Here is a 26044-nt window from a genome sequence, read left to right as displayed (position 1 = left end):
GAAGAAAAAAAAAAAGAGTATCAAGAATGAACAAAACACCGGTTTGAAAGAGATGAGTTTTGAAAGATTTTTAAAACGGTTTCCTAACAAACTTGACAACCTTGTTAACAAACGAGGAACCCATTAGGGTAGTGAAAAAAGTGAAATAATGTAAACTTCACTTGACCAATATAATGCCAAGTAACTTAATTTAATAAAGTTAAACAACCTGCTTTAAATCAACAGGAATGCACAACCTAAAAAATGTCATTTTTTTGAATCTTGACTTTTAGAGGTGATGGAATGGGAGAAAAACACAGCAAGCTACTACATCGAGCAAAGCAAGATAGTGTCTACATAGTGTTGATAGTATCTACAAAGTGTTGATAGTGTCTAAAAAGTGTTGCTAGTGTCTATAAAGTGTTGCTCGTGTCACTAGTTAATGGTGCTCCACTATCGAGCAGAGCCCATATGTGTGTAATTAATGTATATAATTAGGTATTCTTATGTAATGGTTTTTATTTTTCTTCCCTTCCCCCCTCTCCTCCTTTTCCTTTTCTTTCCTTAATTAATTGGAGAGCACAATAACATACCATTTTATACATTATACAGTATTTCATAGTAGGTGCCTAAGAATAAAGTAGATATGCCTATGCCTTTGACATATCTACTTTATTCTTCTTTGCTTATATATCATGTCGCGCCATATGCACATATACACACAACATATACATATAAATAAGTATATAAATTAAGTCGATTTTCTTGTACATCACAGGTTTTGGTTGCATTAAAACTAAACTAATGGGAGTAAAACCCATTCTATTTAAAAAAAGTTGTTCCTCTTAATTTTTCTTTTTCTTTTCTTTTTTTTTCTTCCCCTTTAGTTTAGTATTATAATTTAAGACCTAAATTAACATGGACGGCTTTTGCTTGAGTATACATATTCAATCCATATTCACCCAATTCTCTACCAACACCAGACATTTTAACACCACCAAAAGGTATACGAGCATCAGAGTCATTTGAAGAGTTAATCCAAACCATACCAGCTTCAATTTCACCAGCCATTTTATGAGCTTTTTCTAAATCCTTGGTGAAAATTGCCGATCCTAAACCATAGGATGTATCATTGGCCAATGTAATTGCTTCGTCGTCACTAGAGAATTTGCCAACTGATACAACTGGCCCGAAAATCTCTTCTTTAACTATTCTCATATTTGGCTGAACATCGGCAAATATAGTTGGCTTGATGTAGTATCCTTTAGCAAATTCACCTTGTTCATTCTTTTCTCCACCAAGAACAACTCGTGCGCCTTCAGCTTTACCAATTTCAATATAGTTGAAAACTTTATCGCGTTGTTGTTTAGAAACCTGAGGTCCAACAACACACCCTTGATCAAACATTGTACCTTGTTTATACTCTTGTTCAACATGTTGCGCAAACTGGGTCAAAAAAGTTTCGTAAATTTTTTCATGTACATAGATTCTTGAGGTTGAAGTACAAATTTGTCCCTGATTGGACATGATACCCACAGCTGCCCACTTGACAGCCTGCTCTAAATCTGCATCTTCTCTAATAATCAATGGTGATTTACCTCCACATTCCAATGTAACCAATTTCATTGTATCGGAAGCCATCTTGGATATCAATTTACCAGTGGCGGTGGATCCAGTAAATGCAATCTTGGCAATATCTGGATGAACACACATAGCACTACCAGCAGTTGCACCATATCCGGAAAGTATATTGACAACACCAGCAGGGAAACCTACATCTTTAAAAGTTTGTGCAAAATACAACAATGACAATGGAGTGATTTCTGAAGTCTTTAAAACAACAGTGTTACCTGCAGCTAACGCAGGTGCTAATTTCCATGCAGCCATAGCCAAGGGATAGTTCCAAGGAATAATTTGTCCTACAACACCCAATGGTTCATGAATGGTGTATGCCAATTTCAATGGATCATTTTGTATAAGTTTACCACAAATCTTATCAGCCCAACCTGCATAATATCTAAATGTTTGAACACAAATATCAATATCAAATACAGCGTTTGTTTCTTTGTTCTTACCCGAGTCCCAAGCTTCAATGGCACCTAAAAGCTCTCTATTTTTGACAAACGCATCGGCTATTTTGTTCAATAATATACCTCTATCCTCACCAGTAAACTTCTTCTTCCAAATAGGCAATGCCTTTTTAGCGGCGGCAACTGCAATATCGACATCCTCTTTTTCAGCAGCATAAACTGATCCATTGATTTCTCCGGTAGAGGGATTAATTGAATCCAAAGTTTTACCAGCAACGGATTTTATATATTCATTATTAATAAATAATCCTGATGGTTGTTTGAACGTTTGTCCATCTGGCAAAGTAACAGGATACTCCAACTCAAGTGACATTTTCTTTTCTTTTCTTTTCTGCGAATTATTTGTTTACTACTAAATATAAAGTGTAAGGGAGAGTAGATAGTAATCAGTTAATCAAAAGAGGGAGAGATACGGCTATTTATACATGTATACATGCAATGCATGTTGGCGGCGGGTAAAGAAGGGACAAATAATAATCTGAAAAATATCCGGGGTCGTTGATAAAAGGAAAAAAAAAAGTCCATTGTGCAATCAAGAGTTATCTTGATAAACAATAATAAAAAAAAAAAAATCAACATTTAATTATCCATTTGCGGCTACTTGATGTGGGCGGAGAAATGAGGTGACAATATTGGGAAAGGAGGGGGGAGAAGGGGGGGAGGGAAGGGGTGAAAAGACAAAACTGTCGTCACATAGCTATTATCTCTTGGTTTGATTGTGAAGGGAGGGGAGAGATGTGGTGGTGGAGAGATTTTATACGTGTTTGTGTGTTTGTGTGTGTGGGGGGGAGAAGACTGGCTTTCAGTATCTACATCAAATTTCTTGCTTTTGTTTTTTTCGTCCCGCCAATTGCCATTCGCCTACCGCGAACTTCCACAAGGGCAAACTCTTTCTGATAAGACAGTACATCAATTAACCTACTTTGAACAGACGAAAAGTTTTTCTTTAAGAAACGACATTCAATTGGACATGCTGATAATCTCTATGTGCCCAATTCCTGGCACACTATGCTAAATTTCTCTCTCTCTCTCCCCCTCTCTTTCTCTCTTCATCTCCCTCTTTTTAAAACTCTTTGTTTTATTGATAAAAAATGTATAGTTTTAATTTGTTTTGAGGTGATGGCGGCTTTATCCCAATTTGGGAACTCAATGCATATTTTGCAATTACAATAACTACAAGCCTAAATACGAAAACACACCAACACACCAACACTACAAGACACACACACATACATGTACACACATAGATTTTTCCTGTAAGAAAAGCTTTCCTCTGTTATTTCTGGATTTTGGTTTTGTCATAATTATCAACACTGCTAAAATTTTGCGTAAAATAACATGCAAATAAAGATTAATTGATGAATCAAATTATCACAAATGAAAATTATTTTAAAATTGCTGAGGGGGATAGAGAGGAAGAATGTTTTCTTTATATCGGGATATTTTTCCCCTAAAAAGAGGGAGATCTTTGAGGGAGATCTTTGCTCAAAAAGGGATGGCCTTAGTTAATAGAGGAGAGTTTTTTCGTTAATGATATTGTAATCTTATTTATAAATAAAACCAGAGCTCGACAAATGTGACTATTAAAGGGAAAATTTAACGTTGAAGCTGATATTATGACGCCACCACCACTCCACCAGCATTATGGGTAACATAAGGCCCATGACAAAAATTTATATTTAAAAGAAATCCATTATCGAACCTCAAAGTTTGAGCGGAATTTGAATAATTCCATCAAGTAATCTATTCCGCGTTATTCCATCTCTTCCCTCCCCCGCCAAAAAAAAGAAAAAAAAAAAGACAATGCTGACACTAAACATTCAGCAATGAAAGTAGGCACTTCTTCTCATAAGCTCTTCATCGTAAGATCACTCCCCCGCTCTCCCCCAATAAGAAAAGATTCAATTGTAGCAAGATGGATCTTTCAGTTTTCTCCGTGCAAAGTCCTGCTCATAATGATTTCCGAAGTGATACATTCACTACACCTACGGTGTCAATGATTCAATCATTATCTACAACAACGCTTGGAGACGCAGTATACAACGAGGATGCCAAAACCATCGAGTTGGAAAAGAAAGTAAGTGCACTAACTGGAAAGGAAGCAGGGCTCTTTTGTGTGAGTGGAACTCTTTCAAATCAATTGGCAATGAGAGTCAATTTAACGCAGCCTCCATATAGCATTCTCTGTGATTATCGTGGTCATGTGTATGAACATGAGGCAGGGGGTATGTCTACTTTAACACAAGCAAGAGCGCAACCAATACATCCAAAAAATGGCCGTTACCTAACTTTAAAAGACGATATCTTGCCCAATTTTGTGCCTGATGATGGTGAGATTCATGGCGCCCCCACAAAACTTATCTGTCTTGAAAACACACTACACGGAATGATTTTCCCCCTTGATGAAATTAAGAGAATTTCTCAATTTTGCAAAGATAACAATGTGAAACTACATTTGGATGGAGCTAGACTTTGGAATGCCTCTGCTGCAACGGGGATAAGTTTGCAAAAATACAGTAAATATTTCGATAGTGTTTCATTGTGTCTCTCAAAGACATTGGGCGCACCAGTAGGTACGGTACTAGTCGGCGATGCTGACTTTATTCGTAAGGCTAATCATTTCAAAAAACAAAATGGTGGAGGAATTAGACAAAGTGGGTTATTGGCTAGTATGGCAATAATTGCAATTGATGAGAATTTCCCAAAGTTGCCAGCAACGCATGAAATGGCAAAACAATTAGGTCAATTGTGTGAAGAGAAGGGAATAATTTTGGAACATCCAGTAGAGACGAATTTCGTGTTTGTTGATATTGCTGCAAATAAGATAAACCCAGAGAAATTAGTTGAGATTAGTGATAAGCATGCAGTGAAAGTTTATTCTGGGCGAGTTGCTTTTCACTATCAAATCTCAAAAGAATCATTTGACGCTGTGAAAAAGGTTATCTTGGAGGCTTTCGAGTATGCTCAAAAACATCCTTTTGAGGAAAAGACAAACTTTAAATTCTACAAGCCTACAAAATAAGCCAGTGGAGGGATGATGCTCCCTAAAAGAGAGGAATAGAAGCTGAAAAAGGAAAAATAAGAAAAGATAAAAAAAGAACTGGAGCAAAAATGGTTGAATTTTAGATTATAGTAGATAGGAATTAAACTACGCAGATTTATTTTTAGAAAAAGAAAACAAGAAAATCGTTTAGAGTTAATTTTTTTTTTTTTTTTTTTTTTTTTCCACCACCTTTTCCCAATCAGCAGTAGTGTTTGAGATCATGATAAAGTGAATGGATGAATGAGTGAGTTAACCTTGGACGATATAGCTGAGTCTGATGTGATAGTAGTAACAACAAAATTATCAAAAGACCTTATAGAATTCTTTGAAGACGATTATAATTTCGAAACAAGTTTGAGATTACTAGACGATTTGAAACTACAGACTTTTATTCAGTCAATCTCTTCAAAATTGAAATACAAGCAACTAGCAACTCAGTTATTCACCAGATACGTTGTCAATAGCTTACTTAAACGTCCTTATTTTGAAAAGATCAATTTTGGGTACAGCAAACATGGAAAACCCTTTATTGATCGGTTTCAATTTAATACAAGTTCATCAAATGATATTATTGCGATTGCAGTGAGCTTGCATCTACCAATAGGTATAGATTTATCACACCTGGAGCAAAACATTTCGTCGGTAAACTACTTGTCTCAATTTGAGCCTATTTTTCATGACCTGGAGTTGAGCCAAGTCGATACATATTTCAGATTTAATCATTTTTGGACTTTGAAAGAATCATTCACAAAATTATTGGGTTGTGGATTGAATATCAATCTTGCTGATTTTTATTTTCGTGTTGGAAATGAATTCGATGAGCTGAGAGGTGGTGGTATTTATCCCTATTCAACAATGCAAAGCTCTGTTCAAACTCGATATGAGTTGAGTTGGTTTAATGAGATTGAGGTCAATGCTGAAAAATTATTCAATCAAGAAAACGAATTCGTTCAAGGGTTCAATAATGAATTTTATTGTTATAGTTCTGTTCTTGAAAACGGTGATCAAGTGAGGTTACCTGTTATTATATCAATAGTCACTCCATTTAAAGCCGAGAAAATTCATTGTCTAGATATAAAATTGAGTAGATTATTATTAAATGAATAAGTCTTTTATGATGATTGAAGTAGTGATATTTTACTCAGTTTCATCTCGCCTTTATCTGGGTTTTCTTTACTATCTCCTCCTCCTCTTCTCCTCCTCTCCTCCTCCTCTCCTCCTCCTCTCCTCCTCCTCCTCTTCTCTCATTATGCTACCAACTGTCACCAATACCACTACTAAAAAAAAATAAGTTGGACCTGAAAATTTTGCAGCCATTACTTTTAAATCTTTTTTTTCTTCTTAATAACTAATTAAATACCAAACAAAGAACACTATAAAAGCAAGCTCTATCGCCTTATATCTCATCAAAATAATAAAACACCAGCAACAGCACCAATAATTGCCATTAACAAACCAGATTCATCAAATGCAGCAACAATAGCTCCAGCACCACCATTTTGAGTTGTTGTACCAGTACGTGCAGCGCCACTACTCGAACTTTCCTCGTTCTTGGTTGCTGTACCATCAGATAATGTTGAGGTATGTTTTCCGGTATGTGTTTGTGTATCGGTTGAGTTTTTTGTGTCTGTTGAGCTTGAAATTGATCTTCTACGTGAAGTGCTTCTAGTAGTAGAGTTCCGGGTACTTGCAATATCAAGTGTTGTTGTTGGTGGTTCTTGTGTGAAGCCCCTGGTATTTCCCGTTTCTGACGACACATCAGGAATAGTCAAGCCAAATCCTGTAGCATCTTGTGCATTGGTTATCTCATCTGTTTCGGTAGATTGGCTGAAAATTGGCAACAGATTTGTTCCCGCTGCATCATCCGTGAAACGATTGTTTTCCGTTGTATCTGTTGGGGGATTCAATTGGTCAGTTTCTGTAAATGGATCGTCAACTTCAGTCAATGTATCGACAGCTTCAGTTGTAGTATCTTCGATGCCGTCGGAATTCTCATCGGCTCTTATTACAAAAGCAGTGTAATAAACTTTAGCATGAACTGAAATAAGCACTGAACCAATAATTGCCAATTTTGATACTCTCATTTCTGAACCAAAACAATGGACAGTGGACAAGAAAACTGCTTCCGCTGAATGAAAAAAAAAAAAGAAAATGAAAATGAAAATAGCTTGAGGTTGTTTGATAAAAGTTTGGAAAATTCAGGTGTTATTTATAAACATAAATGAACACAGCCATGTTCACATTCATGAAACAAGTAACTTTACTATACCAGTATCCTGCCATTGTGGTATACGTAATACACTTTTTGATTTTTCCTTCTCCAACTCCAAAGCTAATAAAAAAAAACCCAATTTGGGACGAATGTTACATGTATCATTAAACTTGATTGTTTTTTTATTGTCCTTTATTTGAGCATAAACAATAATATGATACAATAGGACCCTGAAACCGGTAACTCAGGAAAAGCTTCATCACCAACTCTTTAGCGTTGCGTGGCGACTACTACTATTACAACAATAACAATAACAATAATACTACCTACACTTGCCTCCTCCGTACATATATTTATTGTTTCCCTCTTCCTCTTCGCAACCATCTGAAGTAAACTTTTTTTTTTGTGGTTTTTTGGCTTTTTTTAGGTCAATGAAAAGTGGATAATTTTGGGCACCTTGTTTGGAAAAGTATGGTTGTCTTGCCAAGGCTATCAAGAAGAACCAAAAAAGCACCAAAAAAGGACCTCGTAGAATAGAAATGAAAGACATGCAACTTAACCTTTTGCGCAGTGTCTCAAGCAATGTAATATAGTCTTTATTTTAGAGTCTCAGGCTTACACAACCTTAATTTTTTCTTTTTAGAGAGCCATCCTCTTTATGATCGAATATAGGAGATGACTTTTCACGAGGACTTTTTTATTTGTTGATGCTATGTATTCAGTGTGATTTTGAGGCTTGAGTTTTCGAGTTACAACGGTTTAATGAAAATGAACCTTGAATGCTACGTCATCTATAACGCTATACCACTTTCCGCTATGCTGTACCACTTTCCGCTATGCTGTGCCACTTTCCGCTATGCTGTGCCACTTTCTGCTACACTGTGTGTTAATCTCTTTGTTGGCGATAAATATATCGCATTACTTTTTAAATTTTTCGCAGCCAAGGGAGGAGCAGGCGGATTTTGTTCCTCTCCACAAAAGAAAACAACAAAAACTAGGAGCTCATTACAGCAAAGAGTGTAAAATTGTGTGAATCCACTTAACTGACGCTATATTTTAAGGCTTGTACTTTACTTTTCAATTCCGCTGTAAAATATACCATAGACTTGAAAAAATTGGAAAAAATTTCACAAGGTAAAGTGTCTTTGTAATTGAGCACAAAGATACTTGACACACATACGAATTATGACAAGGGCAAAAGGAGGGGGGAACCCTGTTTTCAGAAAAAGTGTGAAGCATGTGCATATATTATTTAGCACCACCACCGTCACTACTGGTAGAGTTGAAGGACCAAAAGCAAAATGATGCAATAAATATGTATTGTAAGTAGTCCTTTACGTGTGGGTGCGAAAGATGTAACCATATTATTATTTTTTTTTTTTCTTTTACTTTTTCAACATAATGAGGTGATGAGGTTTATACCAAAGACCTACCCAGCTAAGTTACTAAAGCATTACCTCTTATCTTTTTTTCTTTTTCTCTTTTTGTAGATGTCATTGCTTCATGAAAAACATGAAAAGTTTTTCAACAGGTGTCTAATTGCATTACCTGCCCAAGCTGCTCTGGAAGATTCTAATAAACTAGCTATAATATATTTTTCTCTTCATGGGCTACAGCTACTTAACAAGTTCAATTTCACACAGCAAGAACTTAAGTACCATGAAAAGTTTATATGGGACAGTTTCTTTATTGAAAGAAACGAATATGTGACATTTAGATCAACTATGTATTTTCAAGAATCTGGTGAATTGTTTGATTCTGGTGATTTATCAGCTTGTTTATTTGCATTATATTCATTAATGATACTAAAGTCGGATTTTAAACGACTCAATTGGCAGAAATTGTTTAATTTCTTGGTTAAATGTCAAATTAAACAAGGTCTGAATAAAGGGGGGTTTCTACAGACTTCTAATGAAACGGATCTTGAATCTGATTTTGCTCAAGCGGATATAAGGCAATGTTATATGGCATTGGTAATACGGCAGCTTTTGTTAGATAAAACAGAATTAAAACTGGATATAGATAAGAACCTGCTAACAGATTTTATATTAAAACGGTTGAACCACAATGGTGGGTTCGGTTCTCAAGTTTTCGATGAGCCTCATTTAGGGTATACCTTTTGTGCAATTGCATCTTTGAAATTGCTTGGATTTCCAGTAGACAACCTTGAACAAACAAAAAATTGGTTGGTTCATAGGCAAGTATCGTACCCGGAAGTTTTGTACCCGGTAATGAAAGATTATGCGTTTCATAGGAATATAGATACGGGCGGCTTTAATGGAAGGGAAAACAAATTGAGCGATACTTGCTATTCTTGGTGGTGTAGTGGGAGCCTTTATTTATTGAATCAAGATAATTTAAAGCTAATAAACGTGGAGTTGGCAGAAGAGTTTTTATTAGAGAAAACCCAAAATACAATTATGGGCGGATTTTCAAGCGTTCCTGATGGTACTCCTGATCCAATGCACACTTATTTGGCATTGGCGAGTTTGTCGTTATGGAATTGCGAAAAGTACAAATTGGATGAAATAGATGCGTTGTTTACAATAAGTAAACGTTTACGACACTATCGAGCAGAGCGAGATAGTGTCGTAATAAGCTACTGAAGCGAGTCTAGTTGATAGAAAAGAGTAGAAAAAGATTAAACTGGGTTATAAGAAACAAACTGGGCTACAAAAGAGGTTGTAACAAGGTATCAAGTGTTGCACCACTATCGAGCAAAGCGAGAGAGTAGAGCAGAGCAGAACAGGACCCGTGTAGACTTGTGTAGACCCGTGTTGACCTGTGTTGACCTGTGAACGGGGTCCTTATTTTTTATTTTATTTTTTTCATTTCCTTCCTCTCTTCCTTTCGACTGCGAAAAATTCAATCCGAAAGCTGACAGGTCATTTTGCCCCTTGTTATATCGTAACACACCTCCACCTCTTAAAGATATACAATTTCTTGGACAAGTTACCACACGGGTTTGATTGCTCTTTTTCTTTTTCTTTCTTTCTTTCTTTCCATGTCCAATTAGATGTCATCTATAACAACATCTTCACCAACACCACATCATGACTCCAAGGTAATATCCAAACCAGTTGTTTTATTAGCCAATAAGTCTCCGGATGCAGTAACTCATTTAGTATCGGGAGGTATAGCGGGTTTAGTCTCGGCAGTTACTTTACAGCCCTTTGATTTGTTAAAGACTCGACTACAGCAACAACAGCACACTACCAAGAATGAAGTTCGGACTACGATATATAAGGAATTGAAAAAATTAACCAAAATAAAAGATCTTTGGCGTGGTACATTACCTTCGACATTGAGAACTTCAATTGGTGCTGGATTGTACTTTACAATCTTGTCCAAGATGAGATCGAACTGGGCGGCATATAGGTTGAAGTATCCTAGAAACGGTGAAGTTGAATCAAGCTTCAAATCGAGCTCATCTGTATTACCTAAATTAACACCAATGGAGAATTTAGCTACCGGGTTTTTTGCAAGAGCAATTGTTGGGTATATCACTATGCCTATAACTGTTATCAAGACAAGATTCGAGAGTAACTTGTATAATTACAATTCCATGTATGATGGTATCCTGGGGGTATATTTAGAAAATACAAAAGGAGGGAACGGGGAAATGGGGAAAGTACCACGCCATGGTGGATCATTAAAAAACTTTTTTAGAGGTTCAACAGCAACATTGGCAAGAGATTGCCCTTATGCTGGATTATATGTTCTCTCGTATGAATTGTTTAAAAATGACATTCTTCCGATTTTCATACTTCGAAACTTTAGCCAAGACCACCACCTTCTTAACCATCATTATGCAAGTATTATTAATACTACAGCCGCAATATTAGCAGCAACTACGAGTACTACAATAACTGCCCCCTTTGATGCGATAAAAACGAGGTTACAACTCACTAATGGTAACTCAATGTGGAAAACTTTTCAAACATTGATGCAGGAAGAAGGTGGGTTTAAAAACTTGTTTAGAGGATTAAGTTTGAGATTAAGTAGAAAATGTGTTAGTGCTGGGATCAGCTGGTGTATTTATGAGGAATTAATTAAAAGTAAAATGCTCAAAGACTGGTTTGCATAGGATCAGACTGGTTTGCATAGGATCAGACTGGTTTGCATAGAGATTCAAGACTTGTTTACATAAAGATTTATATATAATTTCTGTATAAACTTAGGTGAAAATAAATGATGTATAATAGTAGAGGAGCTTTGAAAAAAAAAAAAAAAAAAAATATCTGGGGTAAGCTTTGTCACGTGATGAGGTCTTTGGTATCCGCTGGAACAAGAAAAAAAAAAAGTTGGCTATTAGCGGGGGAAGGGGAGGTGGAAGGAAGAGGGTTGGTATTTAGTAAGAGCATTATCAAGAATAGAGTATTGTATCCGAAGCAGTTGTAAGGAGGTATTATGAATGAGGAACTTATAAATAGTGCAGTTGCATTTTTGCAAGATCCTAATGTTTCAGCTTCACCATTAACTAAGAAGGTTGAGTTTTTAGAGTCGAAAGGTTTAAACCAACAAGAGATTGAAGAGGCTTTAAGAAGAGCAGGCGGTGGCGGTAGTGGTGATATGTCATCATCGGGTGGAAGTACTTCATCATCAACAACGTTGACGCCATCTAGTTCAAACACTAACTTGGCACACCACCAGCAACTACCTGTCGACTACTTTAATGTCGCGCCACCGTTGCCTGAGAGATCATGGAAAGATTATTTTATAATGGCAACTGCCACCGCGGGAGTTGCATATGGACTATACCAGGTGATATCACGCTATGTTGTTCCATCGATCATACCACCGAGTCAATCTGCAATTGAAGAAGACAAGGAAACAATTAATCAAGAGTTTATCAAGATTGACAAGATTTTGGAAGAAATGAGTAAAGAGCAAGAAGAAATGAAGAATTTGAATGAGGAGAAGTTGAAAGATATAGATACCGTTATTGAGAACATTAATGACTTTTTAACGAAATATAACAAGGATAAACTTAAATTTGATGATGATTTGAGATTAATGAAATTAGAAATTGACAATTTGAGTAATTCAATAGAGAAGAATATGAGGTTGAGTAAAGAGAATGTTAGTGAAGAGTTGATAAGCCTTAATGAAGAATTGCAAAGCTTGAAGAACTTGATAAAATTGAGATCTGAAACTACTGGAGCTACTGGCGGTGCAAGCGTTGGTAGAAGTATTGCGCCAGTTTCGTCAATTCCCTCAGCTAGTGAGATTTTGAAGAGAGCGAAAGCCAAGACTGAAGCAAATGCGTCATCTTCTGCAAATGTGGCAAATGCGGCAAATGCGCCATCTTCTGCAAATGTGGCAAATGCTTCTTCAACTGCGGCAACTACTGATAACCAACTTGAGAAAGTTACCACGACGAGAAGCAACGATGTAACTGAAAACAACATTGTTGCAGGGGGTATACCAACTTGGCAAATCAAGCATAAAGAAAACGAAACAAAACGAGACGAGCAGTTGGTGAGAAGCAAGAGTGAAGAGAAGAACGAATATAAGGCTCAAGAATTGAATGATAATGACCAAAAAGCTGTTGGCGATGTTACTGAAGAGAAAATCAAGGAGAGAATCAAATCTGCAGGCATACCACCATGGCAGTTGAACAGTAAAATCAATAACAATAACAATAGTAACAACAGCAGTAATAGTGATAGTAATAGTAATAATGGAATACCAGCATGGCAAGCGGCAGCAGCAGCATCATCAACAAGCTCATAATAACTCATGCTGTACATATAGTGACGCTATAGGGTCTATATACACTTTCAACTCATTGTATTTGAATGTAAAGTTTCATTATCTTTGACACTAGCTGCCACCAACACTATCGGCACTAGTGGACTTGTATTAATGTATGTGCTGGACTTGTATTTGAATGTAAAGTTTCAATATCTTTGTATTGTAATATATACTGGATTTCGCACATATACTATATTTTTTGTTAAGCTCTATGTGGGAATAATGATGCGCGGTTGAGCTGGTGAGGTATTGCATCGCCGCATGGCCTTGTATTGACACAAGCCCCAAAAGGCGTGGCGGGGCGAGTACCAAACAAACAAGCAAGAAAAAAAAGTAGTAATCCACTAGCGAGCAAAGCGAGCTATTACTCTTGGTCCAGAGTAATAGTCTAGAGTATCGGTAGTATCGCTTGGTCCAGAGTAATAGTTAGAGTATCACTAGTCACCTGCTCCAGAGTAATAGTCTAGAGTATCACTAGTCACCTGCTCCAGAGTAATAATCTAGAATGTTGCTAGTCAGTGCTACTCCAGAGTAATAGTCAAAAGTATCACTAGTCAGCTGCTCCACTAGCTCGGTTTGCTCGCTAGTGTCGTTGACCAATTCAGAGAAGCGAAAAAAGAAAAAAAAAAAAAAAAAAAAAAAAAAACGAAAAAATAAGCGGTTAAAGGAACTAAACGAANNNAAAAAAAAAAAAAAAAAAAAAAAAAAAAAAAAAAAAAAAAAAAAAAAAAAGAAAACGAAGAACTCAGCGGTTAAAGGAACTTAACGAATACTAAAAGAAAAAAGCATTCAAAGTGCTTATATCAAATAGGCCACGCGATACAAGCAGGTTAAAGCATAGGATAGCGGTTTTGGAACATATACATCCTTGTATTTGAAACTTGACGAAAACCGGGGAAAATACACTACAACTTTGCTTTCACAACTTTGCTTTCAAACCTGTTTCTTAGAGAAGAATAAAAAAAAAAAAATTAAAAAGAAGGATTTTTATCGGCGGTTAGAAGTGTATAATTTTCCTATCATTGATCTGGCCGCGGTTGATAAGAACTTGTTAGAGCTTTACTTTCCAAGTGGCTCATTTTTTTCACTTCATTCAGTTTGTATAATTTTACTTTTCCATTTTATTCAAGGGATATTGGGGGATATCACGATTAAATTTTCGGGATTCTTTTTTTTTTTTTTTTTTCAATTCAGTGTTTGTAGATTGATTATAAAAGTATTTATCAAGGGGAATAAAAGTGTTAACCAAGGGGGGATAGTAGTGTTAACTAAGGGGGATCTTTTTTGTATACATATATGTTGCATAATGTCGTCATCTACTACTATTTATCCCAAAAGACTGGCGCATTCTGTTCCATTTAGTAGCCAGTTGGAAGTTATTGAAAAGATTAATTTGAATAATTCGAAAAACCAACAATTGCAAAATTACAAGTACAACCAAAATTATCATAATCAGAATAGGTCACAGGGGCATTATAATACTTATCACAACTATAGTAATGGTGGCAATAAGGGCATCTACGTTAATCAAGGCGGGTATGGTCATAAAAATCACAGTAACCACCATATCCAACAACAGAGTAATAAATATGCATTAGCCGCAGTGGCAGCGGCTGCTGCAGTACAACATCACCAGCAGCAAACCTATTTATTACAACAACAAGCAGCTCTAGCACAGCAGCAACAGCAGCAACAGCAGCAACAGCAACAACAACAACGTCAAAAACAGCACCAGCAGTACCAACAATGGCAGTCCCATCAACACAACCTTCCCATGTACAATACATCACAGCTCACTGCATTTTCTCAGCCACCTATATTTTCCCAGCCACCTCCCCAGGTTTTTGGCGATTTTTCAAATTGTGGTGGTACCAGTGGTGGTACCAGTGGTGGTACCGGTTATGTTGATCAAAATACAACAGGTGGTAGCGTTCAATCACAATTGAACAACAAGTTAAACATGTCTAATGGAAGCACCAATTCCATTAGTTCGATTTCATCATCGTCTGATTCCACGCCTAACCCATTTCCAGTAGTATTTGCCAATTCACCACCGCCGCGGTCAAATTCCTTACAGGAGGAAAGAGGTTGTGTTTTTGATAAGAGCTCACCACCAAATTTATTATTATCGACTAGCATTGCTTCACTTACGCCTACTACAACAGCAGCAACGAGTTTCCTCAACTCTCCAACCTTAATGTCAACAGCCGGCTCTGCTAAAGATAATAACGTTCGTAATGGCAACAATACAAATGGGAATGCGACTTCAACTACATTGACCTCGGGGTCGATCTGGGCTAAGAGCATAAACGAGAATACAAGCACAAGTATGGGCACACCTACACCTGGAAACAGTACCATATTGGGATTTGGTACTTCCAAGCTTTGGTAACCACTAATCGCCCCTATTCATTTAATCATTGCCATGTGATATATATGTATAACATTTTTTTTTTTTTTCATTTGGTTTTACTTGACATTTGTTTAATTCGGTTTTGCAATCGCTGTATATTTTCACACAAACCAGCTCCACTATCGAGCAAAGGGAGATAGTGGAGCACACTAGCTGTCATCGGCACTAGCTGTCATATTTAAAAACAGTTTGTCATTCCTTTGTTGATGATGGTGTTAATGTTTTTCATTCCTTTGTTGGTGATGGTGTTATTGTTTGTCATTCCTTTGTTGGTGAAGGTGGTGGTGTTATTGATTTTTTTTTTTATATTCAATTTTAGTAGGTAATAGGTTAGAGTTTTTTCAAAAAGAAAAGTTATTTTATGGATTAAGGGATGTTAGATTAAAGGAAGTTGGATTAAGGGAGACTGAATTTCGTTTGTTTGGAGTTTTATTCTACAATACCATAGAGTTATTAAGTTATTGAAGGGAGTATATATATATATATAGTACTAGTTTGGTTAAATGAGTATAAGTACAATACACTAGTAATATTTTTGTCACGTGACTCTTTTCAAGACCAAACGAAAAAAAATTGAGAGAGCCAACAATTTCAACTTTACTAGGCAAGTTGATTCAAGATTGTTGAATGATGTTGCAAGGTATGACGCTAGGAGGTCTACTAGACAAGTCAATTGAGTTAAAGACATCCAGCAAGACATTTATTCTCTTGTTTTTTCAGCTTAATTCTGGGAAATGTATAAGTAATGAAGAATATATCGAGTTACTTCAACCAGCATCGATATCAATGGCTTTTGCAGACAAGATTGAAGGACATCGACTATACCTTATGACTGAGTTGTCACTTAGCACCAAGTCGAAAAGTAAGCTTTTTTGGTCAAATTTATACAAGCTTCCAGATGAGCTCGAGGCTCGGTATTTGCAAGAGGTATTGAAGATTATCCAGAAATGCGAAAAGGTGCAAAATCAGGAAACTATTGATGCTTTAATTGCAAGGGATCTACCTAATTATATAATGGCTTATTCAGATAAACAAGACAAGTCTTTGGCTGTGGTTAACCAGATTATTCTGTTGATAGTGGTACTTGTTGATAATTACTACTCATCCGCTATTAAAAACGATAGCAGTAAGCAAATTTGGAATAAGTTTATTATCAAATTTGTCTCTTCAGTTGATAAATATACCGGTGGCACATTTAATTTCACAAACTTGGTAAAAAAAGTAAAACCGATTTTATTGCAAAGTCTGTTGGAAAAATTGCAAGATTCACAGATTATTCGACTCGATGAAGGTATTTGTGCCTCTGCTACAGAACAAAGTGAAATCTTACCCGTTTCCCTAGTGATTCATAACAAACTCGAGTTTTATCTAAATGTAAAGAGAATTTGTTGGTTTTATCAGTTTTCAAAGGACTTTAAGAAATTGGAAATTTTGCAAAATCCAACTACATTTTTGAAACATTTTGTACAAGAATGCATATCTCCACAAGTTCAGAGTGATAATCACTATATTGCTAATGCATTTACTAATGCGGTCTTTGCAAATTTGAGCTTGAACGTCTCTGGATACCACTTGTTTAATGTAAAGAATTTTATTTTAACTAAACTTACATTGATTTTCAAAGATTTAAATTTTAAGGAGCAAGAAGTATCTGAGTTATTAGCGGACAATTTGAAGTCATTAACCATGGTGGATGCAAATATGAAGCGAATGGTTTTGGAGGCCATGAAGTGTAACAGTGTAGGCGACGACAATAGTGTTGAGTTGAGAGCTAAGTTTAGTGAGACTTTGGTCAATGTGAATCTGGGATTCACGTCGCTTGAAGAAAGTGGGCTTATTGAATTGATTAACGAATTGCCCAAGATTCTCTTGACCGATAAGCGACAACAAATTGCATCAAATATGATACTTGATATGATTGATGGTTTTGTTCGCTCAAAAGAATTGGAGAAATTGAATCGTTTGTTACTCGCATTGATGAACAATGTCGAATTGGTCAACATCATTTTATTCCACACCAACATGACTCTTTTAAATAAACTAATAGACTATATTGATTTTGAAAATTTCAAAATCGATTCAGATGAGGATGAATTTCAGGAATATTACTCATACTGTGGTGTTGCTATTATCAGTATAATCCTTATTTTGAAAGTTTTTGACATTGATTTTTCGAAAATCGATATCAAAGACTCATTTGTGATAAGCTACATCAACTCATTTTTCTACAGATTAGGGTCCAATCTCACCAGCAACGCACCCACAAAGAATGAAAATGCCGAGGAAGACTCTACAATAATAACAAATTATAACACACTATTATCGGAATGGATCAATTCTTTATTTGACGAGAGTAATGATGGGTTATCGGATGATTTGGTAAAAAGTTTAAGCATTAAACAGATTTACAAGTTGATTCCTATCGTTTATAAGCAAGCAATAGAAGCAACGAATATAAAGAGAATCGACTTTAGTGTAATGAACAATGGACTAGACTACTTATCGCAATTATTTCTAATACCAGTTAATGTTTGTTTGATTGAATGGATGTTGCGAGATCCAAGTTTGAAAATGGACTTGAAGTACAAAATTTTGTCTGAGCTCATAAAGACAAGTTTACAAAATGTGGGAGAAACCCCCAGTCTCATATTCAAAATCATCTTGAATATATGTGGTCCAGAGATAATGAAACAATGTCCCGTAACAGAAGTGTATCAAATAATTACTCCTCATGTGCACTACAACAATGTTGAAAAGACTACTCCCAAGGAGAAGATGCCCATTTCCAATATTAGGGAAAGTTTCAAGAATATCTTTACTGCTGATACGTCACAGTATATTGAACTATTTGAAAGCTTTGAGAAATTTCTTAAGCACAACAAATTGGAAGTTGTTCAGTTTACAATCCAAGAGCTTTACACTTTTCATACCAGATCCAGCGAAGAAAACTTGAAGTTGTTTATTAATCTCATGGTTTCTATTTTTATTTGGGATTCGATTGAAAATAATGAGGATAAATTGTACTGGATAGAAAAACTCAATGCAGATGTTGACCGCGCTGATTTAACAACAAAGACAACTTCATCATTACCATCTGCTACTTTTTCTACCACTACCACTTCCGAAGCAAAAGATCTTAGCTTCAACGTATCTATCGATTATCATTACTCTTCAATTTTCAATGATGAAGTAGCAGCTTCATCAATGAATGGCGGCGGTAAAGATGCAGCTGATGCTATGGATGATATGGATGAATTTCTAAAGCAAGACGATGAAGAAGATGACCAGAATGAAGATATTGAAATGAAGATTGCAACAAGCGAAGAATTATTGAAATTCATAAATCATGTACACCGTGAAGACTGTTTATTAGCATACTTTAAGAGAGTCAAAGATAAAACTAATGAGTCCAATTTGTTTTATACTACAATCAAAATTTTGAATGAGAAAATATTAGAAGATTTAAGTAGTCGGGAAATATGAAAACAAAGACAAAAATACTGTTAAAAAACAAATGATAGAAAAGTGAACGTCATATGATTCTAGAACTATATAAAGAGATCACCGCTGATCACTCTTGGTTTTACGTTGATTTGTTTTGGTTTTTCTTTAATCTGCGGTGGTTTTTTAATCTTTGACAAAACATTTGCTGATTCTTCCTCTTCGTCTACTGGTTTTCTCTTTGGCGTGGTGGTGGTGGTGGTGGTTTTTGAATTAACAACTTGTTTTTGTAAATTTTTTGGTAATCTCCGCTTAGCGCCCTTGGCCCGGGTTTTAGTCAAGTGTTCCAACTTTCCGTCACCTCTAGATTGTTGGGTGGTGATGCTTGAGGTTTTCCTGGTAATCGATCCAGTTTGTGGAAAAGTACTAGCTTTTGAAAGTATTGCACCCAATTTGTGCTCAAATGATAATTCCACATTTGATTCGTCACTGCTCCTTTTATTGGATTTGCTTCCCTCTTGGTTTTCACTCTTGCCATTAATGAATGAAGTTTCCTCAATTTTTGCTCCACTTTGCAAATCTTCTGTACGAGACTTTTTGAGTTGCTTTAGTCGTGGGGCCAATGCCTTTTTCTGTGCCAATTTCTTTAATTGATCTCTTAACATTTGACTATCTTGCTCCTCAAAATTTGTTTTTTGAGATGTACTCAATGTCTTTTCGAGTTTTACTGGAGACATTTTCTGTAACTTGGATCGTACTTCACTAGCATCTTTCTCTTCGTAATTTATCTTCTGAGGCGTATTTAAAGTCTTTTCGAGTTTCCCCGGAGACATTTTCTGTAACTTGGATCGTACTTCACTAGCATCTTTCTCTTCGTAATTTATCTTCTGAGGCGTATTTAAAGTCTTTTCGAGTTTCCCCGGAGACATTTTCTGTAACTTGGATCGTACTTCACTAGCATCTTTCTCTTCGTAATTTATCTTCTGAGGCGTATTTAAAGTCTTTTCGAGTTTCCCCGGAGACATTTTCTGTAACTTGGATCGTACTTCACTAGCATCCTTCTCCTCGAACTCCTTTACCTTCAAATTTGTGGCAAGCTTTGGTTTTGCAGGTACTGCTGGTGGTTTTGATTTCGTCATTAAGTTGACTTTCTTTTGAAACTCCAATGGTGATTCTTGCAATTTCAATACAGGTTGAGACCTCGTAGTTGGTTGAGGTTTTCCACACTTATTCAATAGACTGTTTGGTTTGTTAAGTTTCAGTAAAGCGTCTAAAAACTCTGGCTTTACTTCTTCATCATCGTTTTTACCCTTTTTCAACTTTGCGTTTTCAATTTTGTTTGATAAATGGGCTGGTTTATTAGGTTTTATAACTGGATACAATACAGGTTTTGGCTTTGATTCGGGTGACTTACTAACCGCGCTATCGAGCCAGCTAGTAGGCTTGGGCCTCACAGGACTGAAAATGGGTCCTGTGGTTTTCACTGATTGCGGTGTTGAGACTGTTGATTTTGCCGATGCCAATGAAGTAAGCCAATCTGGTTTTACAGGTTTTTCCTTTACTTTTTCCCCCACCACCAATCCTGGTTGAGCCATTTCTTTGGTGGAGTTGCCTTCTTCTCTTTCTCCAGCCTTTATCATGTATTCCATTCGACGAAAAGAGTTGCCCTCCACAGATGACAAGTTCCCCTTTTGTTTTTTATCATTCTGATTCGATCTAGTCGGTGATGGCGATTGCTCTTTTCTAGCAACAGGTTGCATTAGTCCAAACGACGGTTTCAGTAGTCGTCTTGGTAGTTTGGGAGAGTCTTCATCATGAACTCGCCTTGTTGGCAATGCAGGTACTTCATTTCTGTCACCTCGTTGGTCCCATCTTCTTGGCAATGCAGGTACTTCATTTCTGTCACCTCGTTGGTCCCATCTTCTTGGTAATGCGGGTACTTCATTTCTGTCACCTGGTTGGTCCCATCTTTTTGGTAATGCAGGTACTTCACTTCTGTCACCTGGTTGATCCCATCTTCTTGGTAATGCGGGTACTTCACTTCTGTCACCTGGTTGGTCCCATCTTCTTGGTAATACAGGTACTTCACTTCTGTCACCCAGTTGGTCACTCGATTGGTCCCGTCTTCCTGGTAACCTAGGTCTTGTATCACTTTTGTCTTCTCCGTCATTGTCTACCGCTTGTCGACGAAATACACTCGTACTATCCTTGGTATTATTACCATCACCAGCACCATTGTCAGCCTTTCTAGGTAGTGAGCGATTGAACTTCAAGTCGGGTACATTCATGTTATACGGAGACATTACCCTTGTGTTTGTAACTTGATATTCTTGTTTAGTCGGAGAAGAGCTATTCAGTCGTGATCTCAACTCATCAATGTCACGCTGTAAATTTCGTTGGCGTTGACGGTCCTCTTTAAGCTTCTCCTGAGATAATTGTGAAAGACTGGATAAAAAGTCATCTACGTCGTTACGACCTGACGCCGTCACCGTCACCTCAGTCATTTTGACTTCAAATCTTATCAAATAAACCTCACTTATCGTCTCGTATTTAATTATTGCAAAAGCCAAATTGTAAAGAAGAAAAAAGAGAATAGTGTTTCATTAAAAGCCAAAGAGTGCGATAACAAAAAATATACTGAAAAAAAAAAGGCACCAAAAAGAGAGGCACCTATTGATTGATCTGGGGGGGGGAGGAAGAGATTGGGGGTTGGAAATCAGTATAGTAGGCAACGTATCTAAATTCTCTCGTAGTCCAAGAACAGTTTCAACAAGAGACGGGGTTTGGGGCATGTATGGTATACAAGTAGTATCACATTTCTTTACCATTTCGACACTATTGAGCAGAGCGACACTATTGAGCAGAGCGAGATAGTGAAGTGTGCTTAGCTGTCATTGATAAAACCTGTGTGTTCCACTAGCTGTCATCGATAAAACCTGTGTGTTCCACTAGCTGTCATTGATAAAACCTGTGTCTTCCACTAGGTGTCATCGACACTATCGAGCGACACTAGCTGCCATAGGGTAGTGGGTCTGTATAAGGGTAGAAAAGCGTGTATTAGGGAGAGGGGGGTACCCACTATTTTCCCACTTGTAGCAGACCGCACCGCCATCGAGCAGAGCGAGACACCCTCATAAGTTATTGGACAAATACAATTCAGATATATATAAAGAGATACAGATGATTTTTTCCATGTCTATACCGATAATTTTTTTCTACATCTATACAGATGATTTTTTTCTACATATTTATTGGCTTTTTATAGATAATCTCAAAATGAAGCAATTCAAGTAATCCATTTTCATCGTTTTGCCATTCTTTCCATTTCTCAATAACCTCTCTCTTGGCTGCTTGATCCTTCTCATTGTCATCGCGAAACATCACTTCATCCTTGTTATTAGCAATTCTATTTATAAACAATTTAGCCCAGTTCTGTTTTGCGGCACTGTCATCCGCAAGCAACCAGTTTGACACGGAGGTTGTAATATTTTTAGCTTCATAACCGGCTATAATGGCTTTTCCTCTTAAATTTCTTCCTGCTCTTATATCTGTAGAAACTGCATTTTTGGCTGTTAAAATATAATAATCAACCAATATCTCGTATTTTGGAGGGGAAATAATTGAAGTTTCAATATCTCCGTCTTTTACGCAAACATACCCACCTGGCTTAGTAACTCGTTTCAACTCAGCTAATGCAGCTATTGGATCTTGTAAGTGAACCACCACTTGATGTGCATGCACGAGATCAAAAGTATTTTCTTCAAAAGGTAACTTATAAATTGAACCTAAAGTAAACTCAATATTTTTCAAGTCGGGTACAGTTTTTGCCCTAGTTTCGTTGGCTAGATCAATCAACTCTTTAGTTGGCTCCACTCCTATAATTGACCCGCCTTGATTAAGATAATTTCGTGCAAAATCAATGGTAATTGTTCCTGGCCCACATCCAACATCTAGTACTTTAAAATTTGGTTTAAGTACCGATGTGACAAATTTTGAAGAATTCTCAACATTTCTCCATGAGTGTGTATCTGATTTTGTCTTGTCAAAGCCTTTTGAGTAATAAACTTGATCGTTGGTCATACCTGTTGCAAATTACTAGGGAGTGAAGCAAGCTAGTGGAGCAGCACTGACTAACGACACTATCGAAAGCGAGATAGTGGAGCAAAATGTGTCACGATATGTTTACAAACCGGTAAATCCGAGAACCGGAAAATCTAATTTCGGAAATTTTTCCGAAGCAAAAACGAAATAGGGAACAACTTCCACACTATCGAGCAGAGCGACACTATCGAGCGGAGCGAGATAGTGGAGCAATACTCAATAGCTTGTTACAACACTGTGACACTATCAAGCGAAGCGAGATAGTGGAGCAGCACTCAATAGCTTGTTACAACACTAAGACACTATCGAGAAGAGCGAGATAGCGGAGCAACACTAACTAGCTTGTTACAACACTAACTAGCTTGTTACAACACTAAGTAACTTGTTACTACACCAAGTAGCTTGTTACTACACTGACTAGCGAAAAAACATATCCTAGTTTTGACTTGCTTCGATTTTCAAGTGTTTTTAATCTTTATAAAGGTTGGTGCAAAGCTGTATGCCAAATGTGGCGCATAACTTTGCATCAACAGGTTGTCTGCCAAATGTGGCGCATAACTTTGCATCAACAGGCTGTCTGCTTTTTTGCAACAAAGTCATAAATAAATAACAGTAAAGTGTATTATCGATAAGCAAAATCTTTAGAAATAAACAAAAAAATCACATTTCATGCATAAACAACGAAATATGCCTCAACCATTCTCTCTTGTCCCCACTCCCGCACACACGCACTTTCTCCATATTATTAGTCGACCGCATATATTATATACATATACTTATTTACATATTGTACTGATCAACAGAAAAATTAATAACGCCGAAACCAAAATAAGATCCAGAACAGACGGAGATATATCTGTACAAAACAAAAATATCACACTCCTCAAAGTTGATTTAAGACGTTTTCAGATTTTAAGATTTTCTTACATTTGCTAAAATACAGAAAAGAACGGAAACGGTGGCAGCTAGTCTCGCTCTGCTCGATAGTGTTGTAATATGCTAGTCAGTATAATATGCTAGTCAGTGTAATATGCTAGTCAGTGTGCTCCACTATTTTGCTCTGCTTCATAGTGTCGTGATCTACCAATTTAAAAAAAAAGACTCATTCTCATACTATTTCTTTTGATTTCTCGAAAAGAAATAGTTGCTATGTTGATAAAGAAAAATTGATAATGTTATCAATCAAAGAGGATATATCTTTTATTTTGGATAATAATCGGGTCATCTTTTTTTTTTGATTTTCCTTTCACTTAATGCTTCTTACGTTGTTTCTTCAAAATATTTTAAGTGGTAACCATGTTTGATAAAACAAATTTACTAAATCCGTTTGAGTTTACTATATACTACTTTTTTTTTTTTTTTTTGCAGCAATTAACTCAATTCGTAGTAGTCTTAGCGATGATCACGTGTCAGAAGCAATTGAAACTTTGTTTGCTACAGAAGAGAAGTAAAGATACGGGAGACACTATAGAGCGAAAAAATGGAGCAGCACTGACTACATCAACACTATCGACGCTATCGAGCAGAGCGAGGTAGTGAAGCAATAAAAAAAAAAAAAGATATGCATTGATCTATAAGTAGTACCTGATGATGGGGCGGGATGGAGCTAAAAATATGTATATGGTATCGATATGAAAAATTTTTTATAGTAAATAATTGTTGATGAAATGAATAAAAAAAAGTCAGGTTATGGATAAAGATTGCTTCAAGTTGTGAGTAAAGATTGCTTCAAATTGTGAGTAAAGATTGCTTCAAATTGTTTGAATCAAGGGCGATTGGATTAGTTGAGCTGGTACTATTCCTTCTTGCACTCATTACTGAATCAATTTTATTTGCCATGAAATCCATTTTATAATTCAAAGGTTTACCAAAAGTAAAATCAATACCTGTTTGAGTGAAAAGTTGTAAATCATTAGTAGTAGTCCTTGTCGTTACAGCGATCAAAGCTATGTTATCCCTTGTGGAATCACCACGTATAAATTGCGCAATTTGAATTCCATTTACAATGGGCATTTCAATGTCGATAAATATGGAATCGTATGAGTTATGTATTACCAATTCTTCAACTTTACTTGAGTCCAACACTTGAGTGATTTGTGATTTTGGGTATAATTTGGCCAATACTCGATTTAGTAGCTTTAAATTTATAATGTTGTCATCTACTATTAAAAATTTTAATGGTTGAAGATTAGGCAATGATAACCGGAAATCAACAGGTGATGGTGGTGACGGTGACAAAGAGGAGGCGGAGGAGGAGGCGGAAGATGGGGGGAAAAAAGTGGAGGATCGTTGAGAACACGATGGCTTTGTTATAGGATGTGGATGTGGATGTGGAGATGGAGTTAGTGGTAGCGATGATGCATGAAGTGATTCTGGTACCAAACTTGTCTTTGGTGAGGATAAATCGTTACTGTTATCGGTTACATCTAATGGGGTTAATGGTGAGTAATAGCATGAATCTGTTCGATAATTTGGTTCCGTACTTATTGATACATGATCGAGTGCTGTCAACATTCCAGTTAAACTGCCATCCAACAGTCGCATTTCGTCATTATCTTCCAGCTCACTCTCTTCTAAGTCACTTGAATGCCTGGTATCTAGTGATAACTTTGGTTTAATTGTGAAATAGTCGGAATTATCTTTGGTGAGTACGGTTTGAGGAGATGTTGTCATTACTAGGGGCTTTGTATGTATAGTATAGTTCATATACAATATATATATATATATATATATATACAATAATAAAGATCTATATAAATACTTGAAAACTCCTAACCTACAGAATAAAGGAAAACTAAAATCAGTTTTATACTATCTCTCTTTTTCATCTTTCAGTAGTACATGTTGCCTTGGGTTCCATTTGTGCATCTAATTGTGATCCCTTTTTGAACCCGCCTTGATTGAATTCAAATTTAAAAAGATGCATTTGCTTACTGTAGAAACAATAAAAACTTAAAAAAAAAAAAAAAAAAAAAAAAAAAAAAAAAAAAAAAAAAAAAAAAAAAAAA

At 36.4% G+C, this 26044-nt stretch overlaps 11 protein-coding genes across 11 annotated transcripts; 6 read left to right on the top strand and 5 right to left on the bottom strand. All coding sequences in view use genetic code 12, as the record gives it.

Moving 5' to 3' along the window:
• Window positions 1-873: 873 nt before the first annotated feature.
• On the bottom strand, window positions 874-2382 carry KGF56_001118 (uncharacterized protein; the record flags this gene model as incomplete). The annotated part of the gene is made up of 1 exon (XM_049322207.1): window positions 874-2382. The coding sequence occupies one exon, from the start codon at window positions 2380-2382 to the stop codon at window positions 874-876; it is 1509 nt and encodes a 502-aa protein (XP_049181644.1).
• A 1602-nt stretch (window positions 2383-3984) lies between these two features.
• Window positions 3985-6219, top strand: KGF56_001117 (GLY1; the record flags this gene model as incomplete). The annotated part of the gene is made up of 2 exons (XM_049322206.1): window positions 3985-5027; window positions 5358-6219. The coding sequence occupies 2 exons, from the start codon at window positions 3985-3987 to the stop codon at window positions 6217-6219; spliced, it is 1905 nt and encodes a 634-aa protein (XP_049181643.1).
• A 299-nt stretch (window positions 6220-6518) lies between these two features.
• Window positions 6519-7196, bottom strand: KGF56_001116 (uncharacterized protein; the record flags this gene model as incomplete). Its single annotated transcript, XM_049322205.1, has 1 exon — window positions 6519-7196. One exon carries the CDS (start codon window positions 7194-7196, stop codon window positions 6519-6521), a length of 678 nt encoding a protein of 225 aa, XP_049181642.1.
• Window positions 7197-8814: 1618 nt separating this feature from the next.
• On the top strand, window positions 8815-9930 carry CDC43 (protein geranylgeranyltransferase type I subunit; the record flags this gene model as incomplete). Its single annotated transcript, XM_049322204.1, has 1 exon — window positions 8815-9930. One exon carries the CDS (start codon window positions 8815-8817, stop codon window positions 9928-9930), a length of 1116 nt encoding a protein of 371 aa, XP_049181641.1.
• Window positions 9931-10340: 410 nt separating this feature from the next.
• On the top strand, window positions 10341-11411 carry KGF56_001114 (uncharacterized protein; the record flags this gene model as incomplete). The annotated part of the gene is made up of 1 exon (XM_049322203.1): window positions 10341-11411. One exon carries the CDS (start codon window positions 10341-10343, stop codon window positions 11409-11411), a length of 1071 nt encoding a protein of 356 aa, XP_049181640.1.
• Window positions 11412-11734: 323 nt separating this feature from the next.
• PEX14 (Pex14p) lies at window positions 11735-13060 on the top strand (the record flags this gene model as incomplete). Its single annotated transcript, XM_049322202.1, has 1 exon — window positions 11735-13060. The coding sequence occupies one exon, from the start codon at window positions 11735-11737 to the stop codon at window positions 13058-13060; it is 1326 nt and encodes a 441-aa protein (XP_049181639.1).
• Window positions 13061-14387: 1327 nt separating this feature from the next.
• KGF56_001112 (uncharacterized protein) lies at window positions 14388-15473 on the top strand (the record flags this gene model as incomplete). Its single annotated transcript, XM_049322201.1, has 1 exon — window positions 14388-15473. One exon carries the CDS (start codon window positions 14388-14390, stop codon window positions 15471-15473), a length of 1086 nt encoding a protein of 361 aa, XP_049181638.1.
• An 807-nt stretch (window positions 15474-16280) lies between these two features.
• MED5 (Med5p) lies at window positions 16281-18977 on the top strand (the record flags this gene model as incomplete). The annotated part of the gene is made up of 1 exon (XM_049322200.1): window positions 16281-18977. One exon carries the CDS (start codon window positions 16281-16283, stop codon window positions 18975-18977), a length of 2697 nt encoding a protein of 898 aa, XP_049181637.1.
• A 65-nt stretch (window positions 18978-19042) lies between these two features.
• KGF56_001110 (uncharacterized protein) lies at window positions 19043-21439 on the bottom strand (the record flags this gene model as incomplete). The annotated part of the gene is made up of 1 exon (XM_049322199.1): window positions 19043-21439. One exon carries the CDS (start codon window positions 21437-21439, stop codon window positions 19043-19045), a length of 2397 nt encoding a protein of 798 aa, XP_049181636.1.
• A 736-nt stretch (window positions 21440-22175) lies between these two features.
• On the bottom strand, window positions 22176-23015 carry CRG1 (Crg1p; the record flags this gene model as incomplete). Its single annotated transcript, XM_049322197.1, has 1 exon — window positions 22176-23015. The coding sequence occupies one exon, from the start codon at window positions 23013-23015 to the stop codon at window positions 22176-22178; it is 840 nt and encodes a 279-aa protein (XP_049181635.1).
• Window positions 23016-24764: 1749 nt separating this feature from the next.
• On the bottom strand, window positions 24765-25709 carry SRR1 (Srr1p; the record flags this gene model as incomplete). Its single annotated transcript, XM_049322196.1, has 1 exon — window positions 24765-25709. One exon carries the CDS (start codon window positions 25707-25709, stop codon window positions 24765-24767), a length of 945 nt encoding a protein of 314 aa, XP_049181634.1.
• Window positions 25710-26044: the final 335 nt, after the last annotated feature.

This window comes from Candida oxycetoniae (genome assembly GCF_023343755.2).
Source record: "Candida oxycetoniae strain CBS 10844 chromosome Unknown scaffold3, whole genome shotgun sequence".
NCBI lineage: Eukaryota > Fungi > Ascomycota > Pichiomycetes > Serinales > Debaryomycetaceae > Lodderomyces > Lodderomyces oxycetoniae.
The sequence above is the reverse complement of the archived record's forward strand: the minus strand, read 5'-3'. Positions and strand labels throughout refer to the sequence as shown.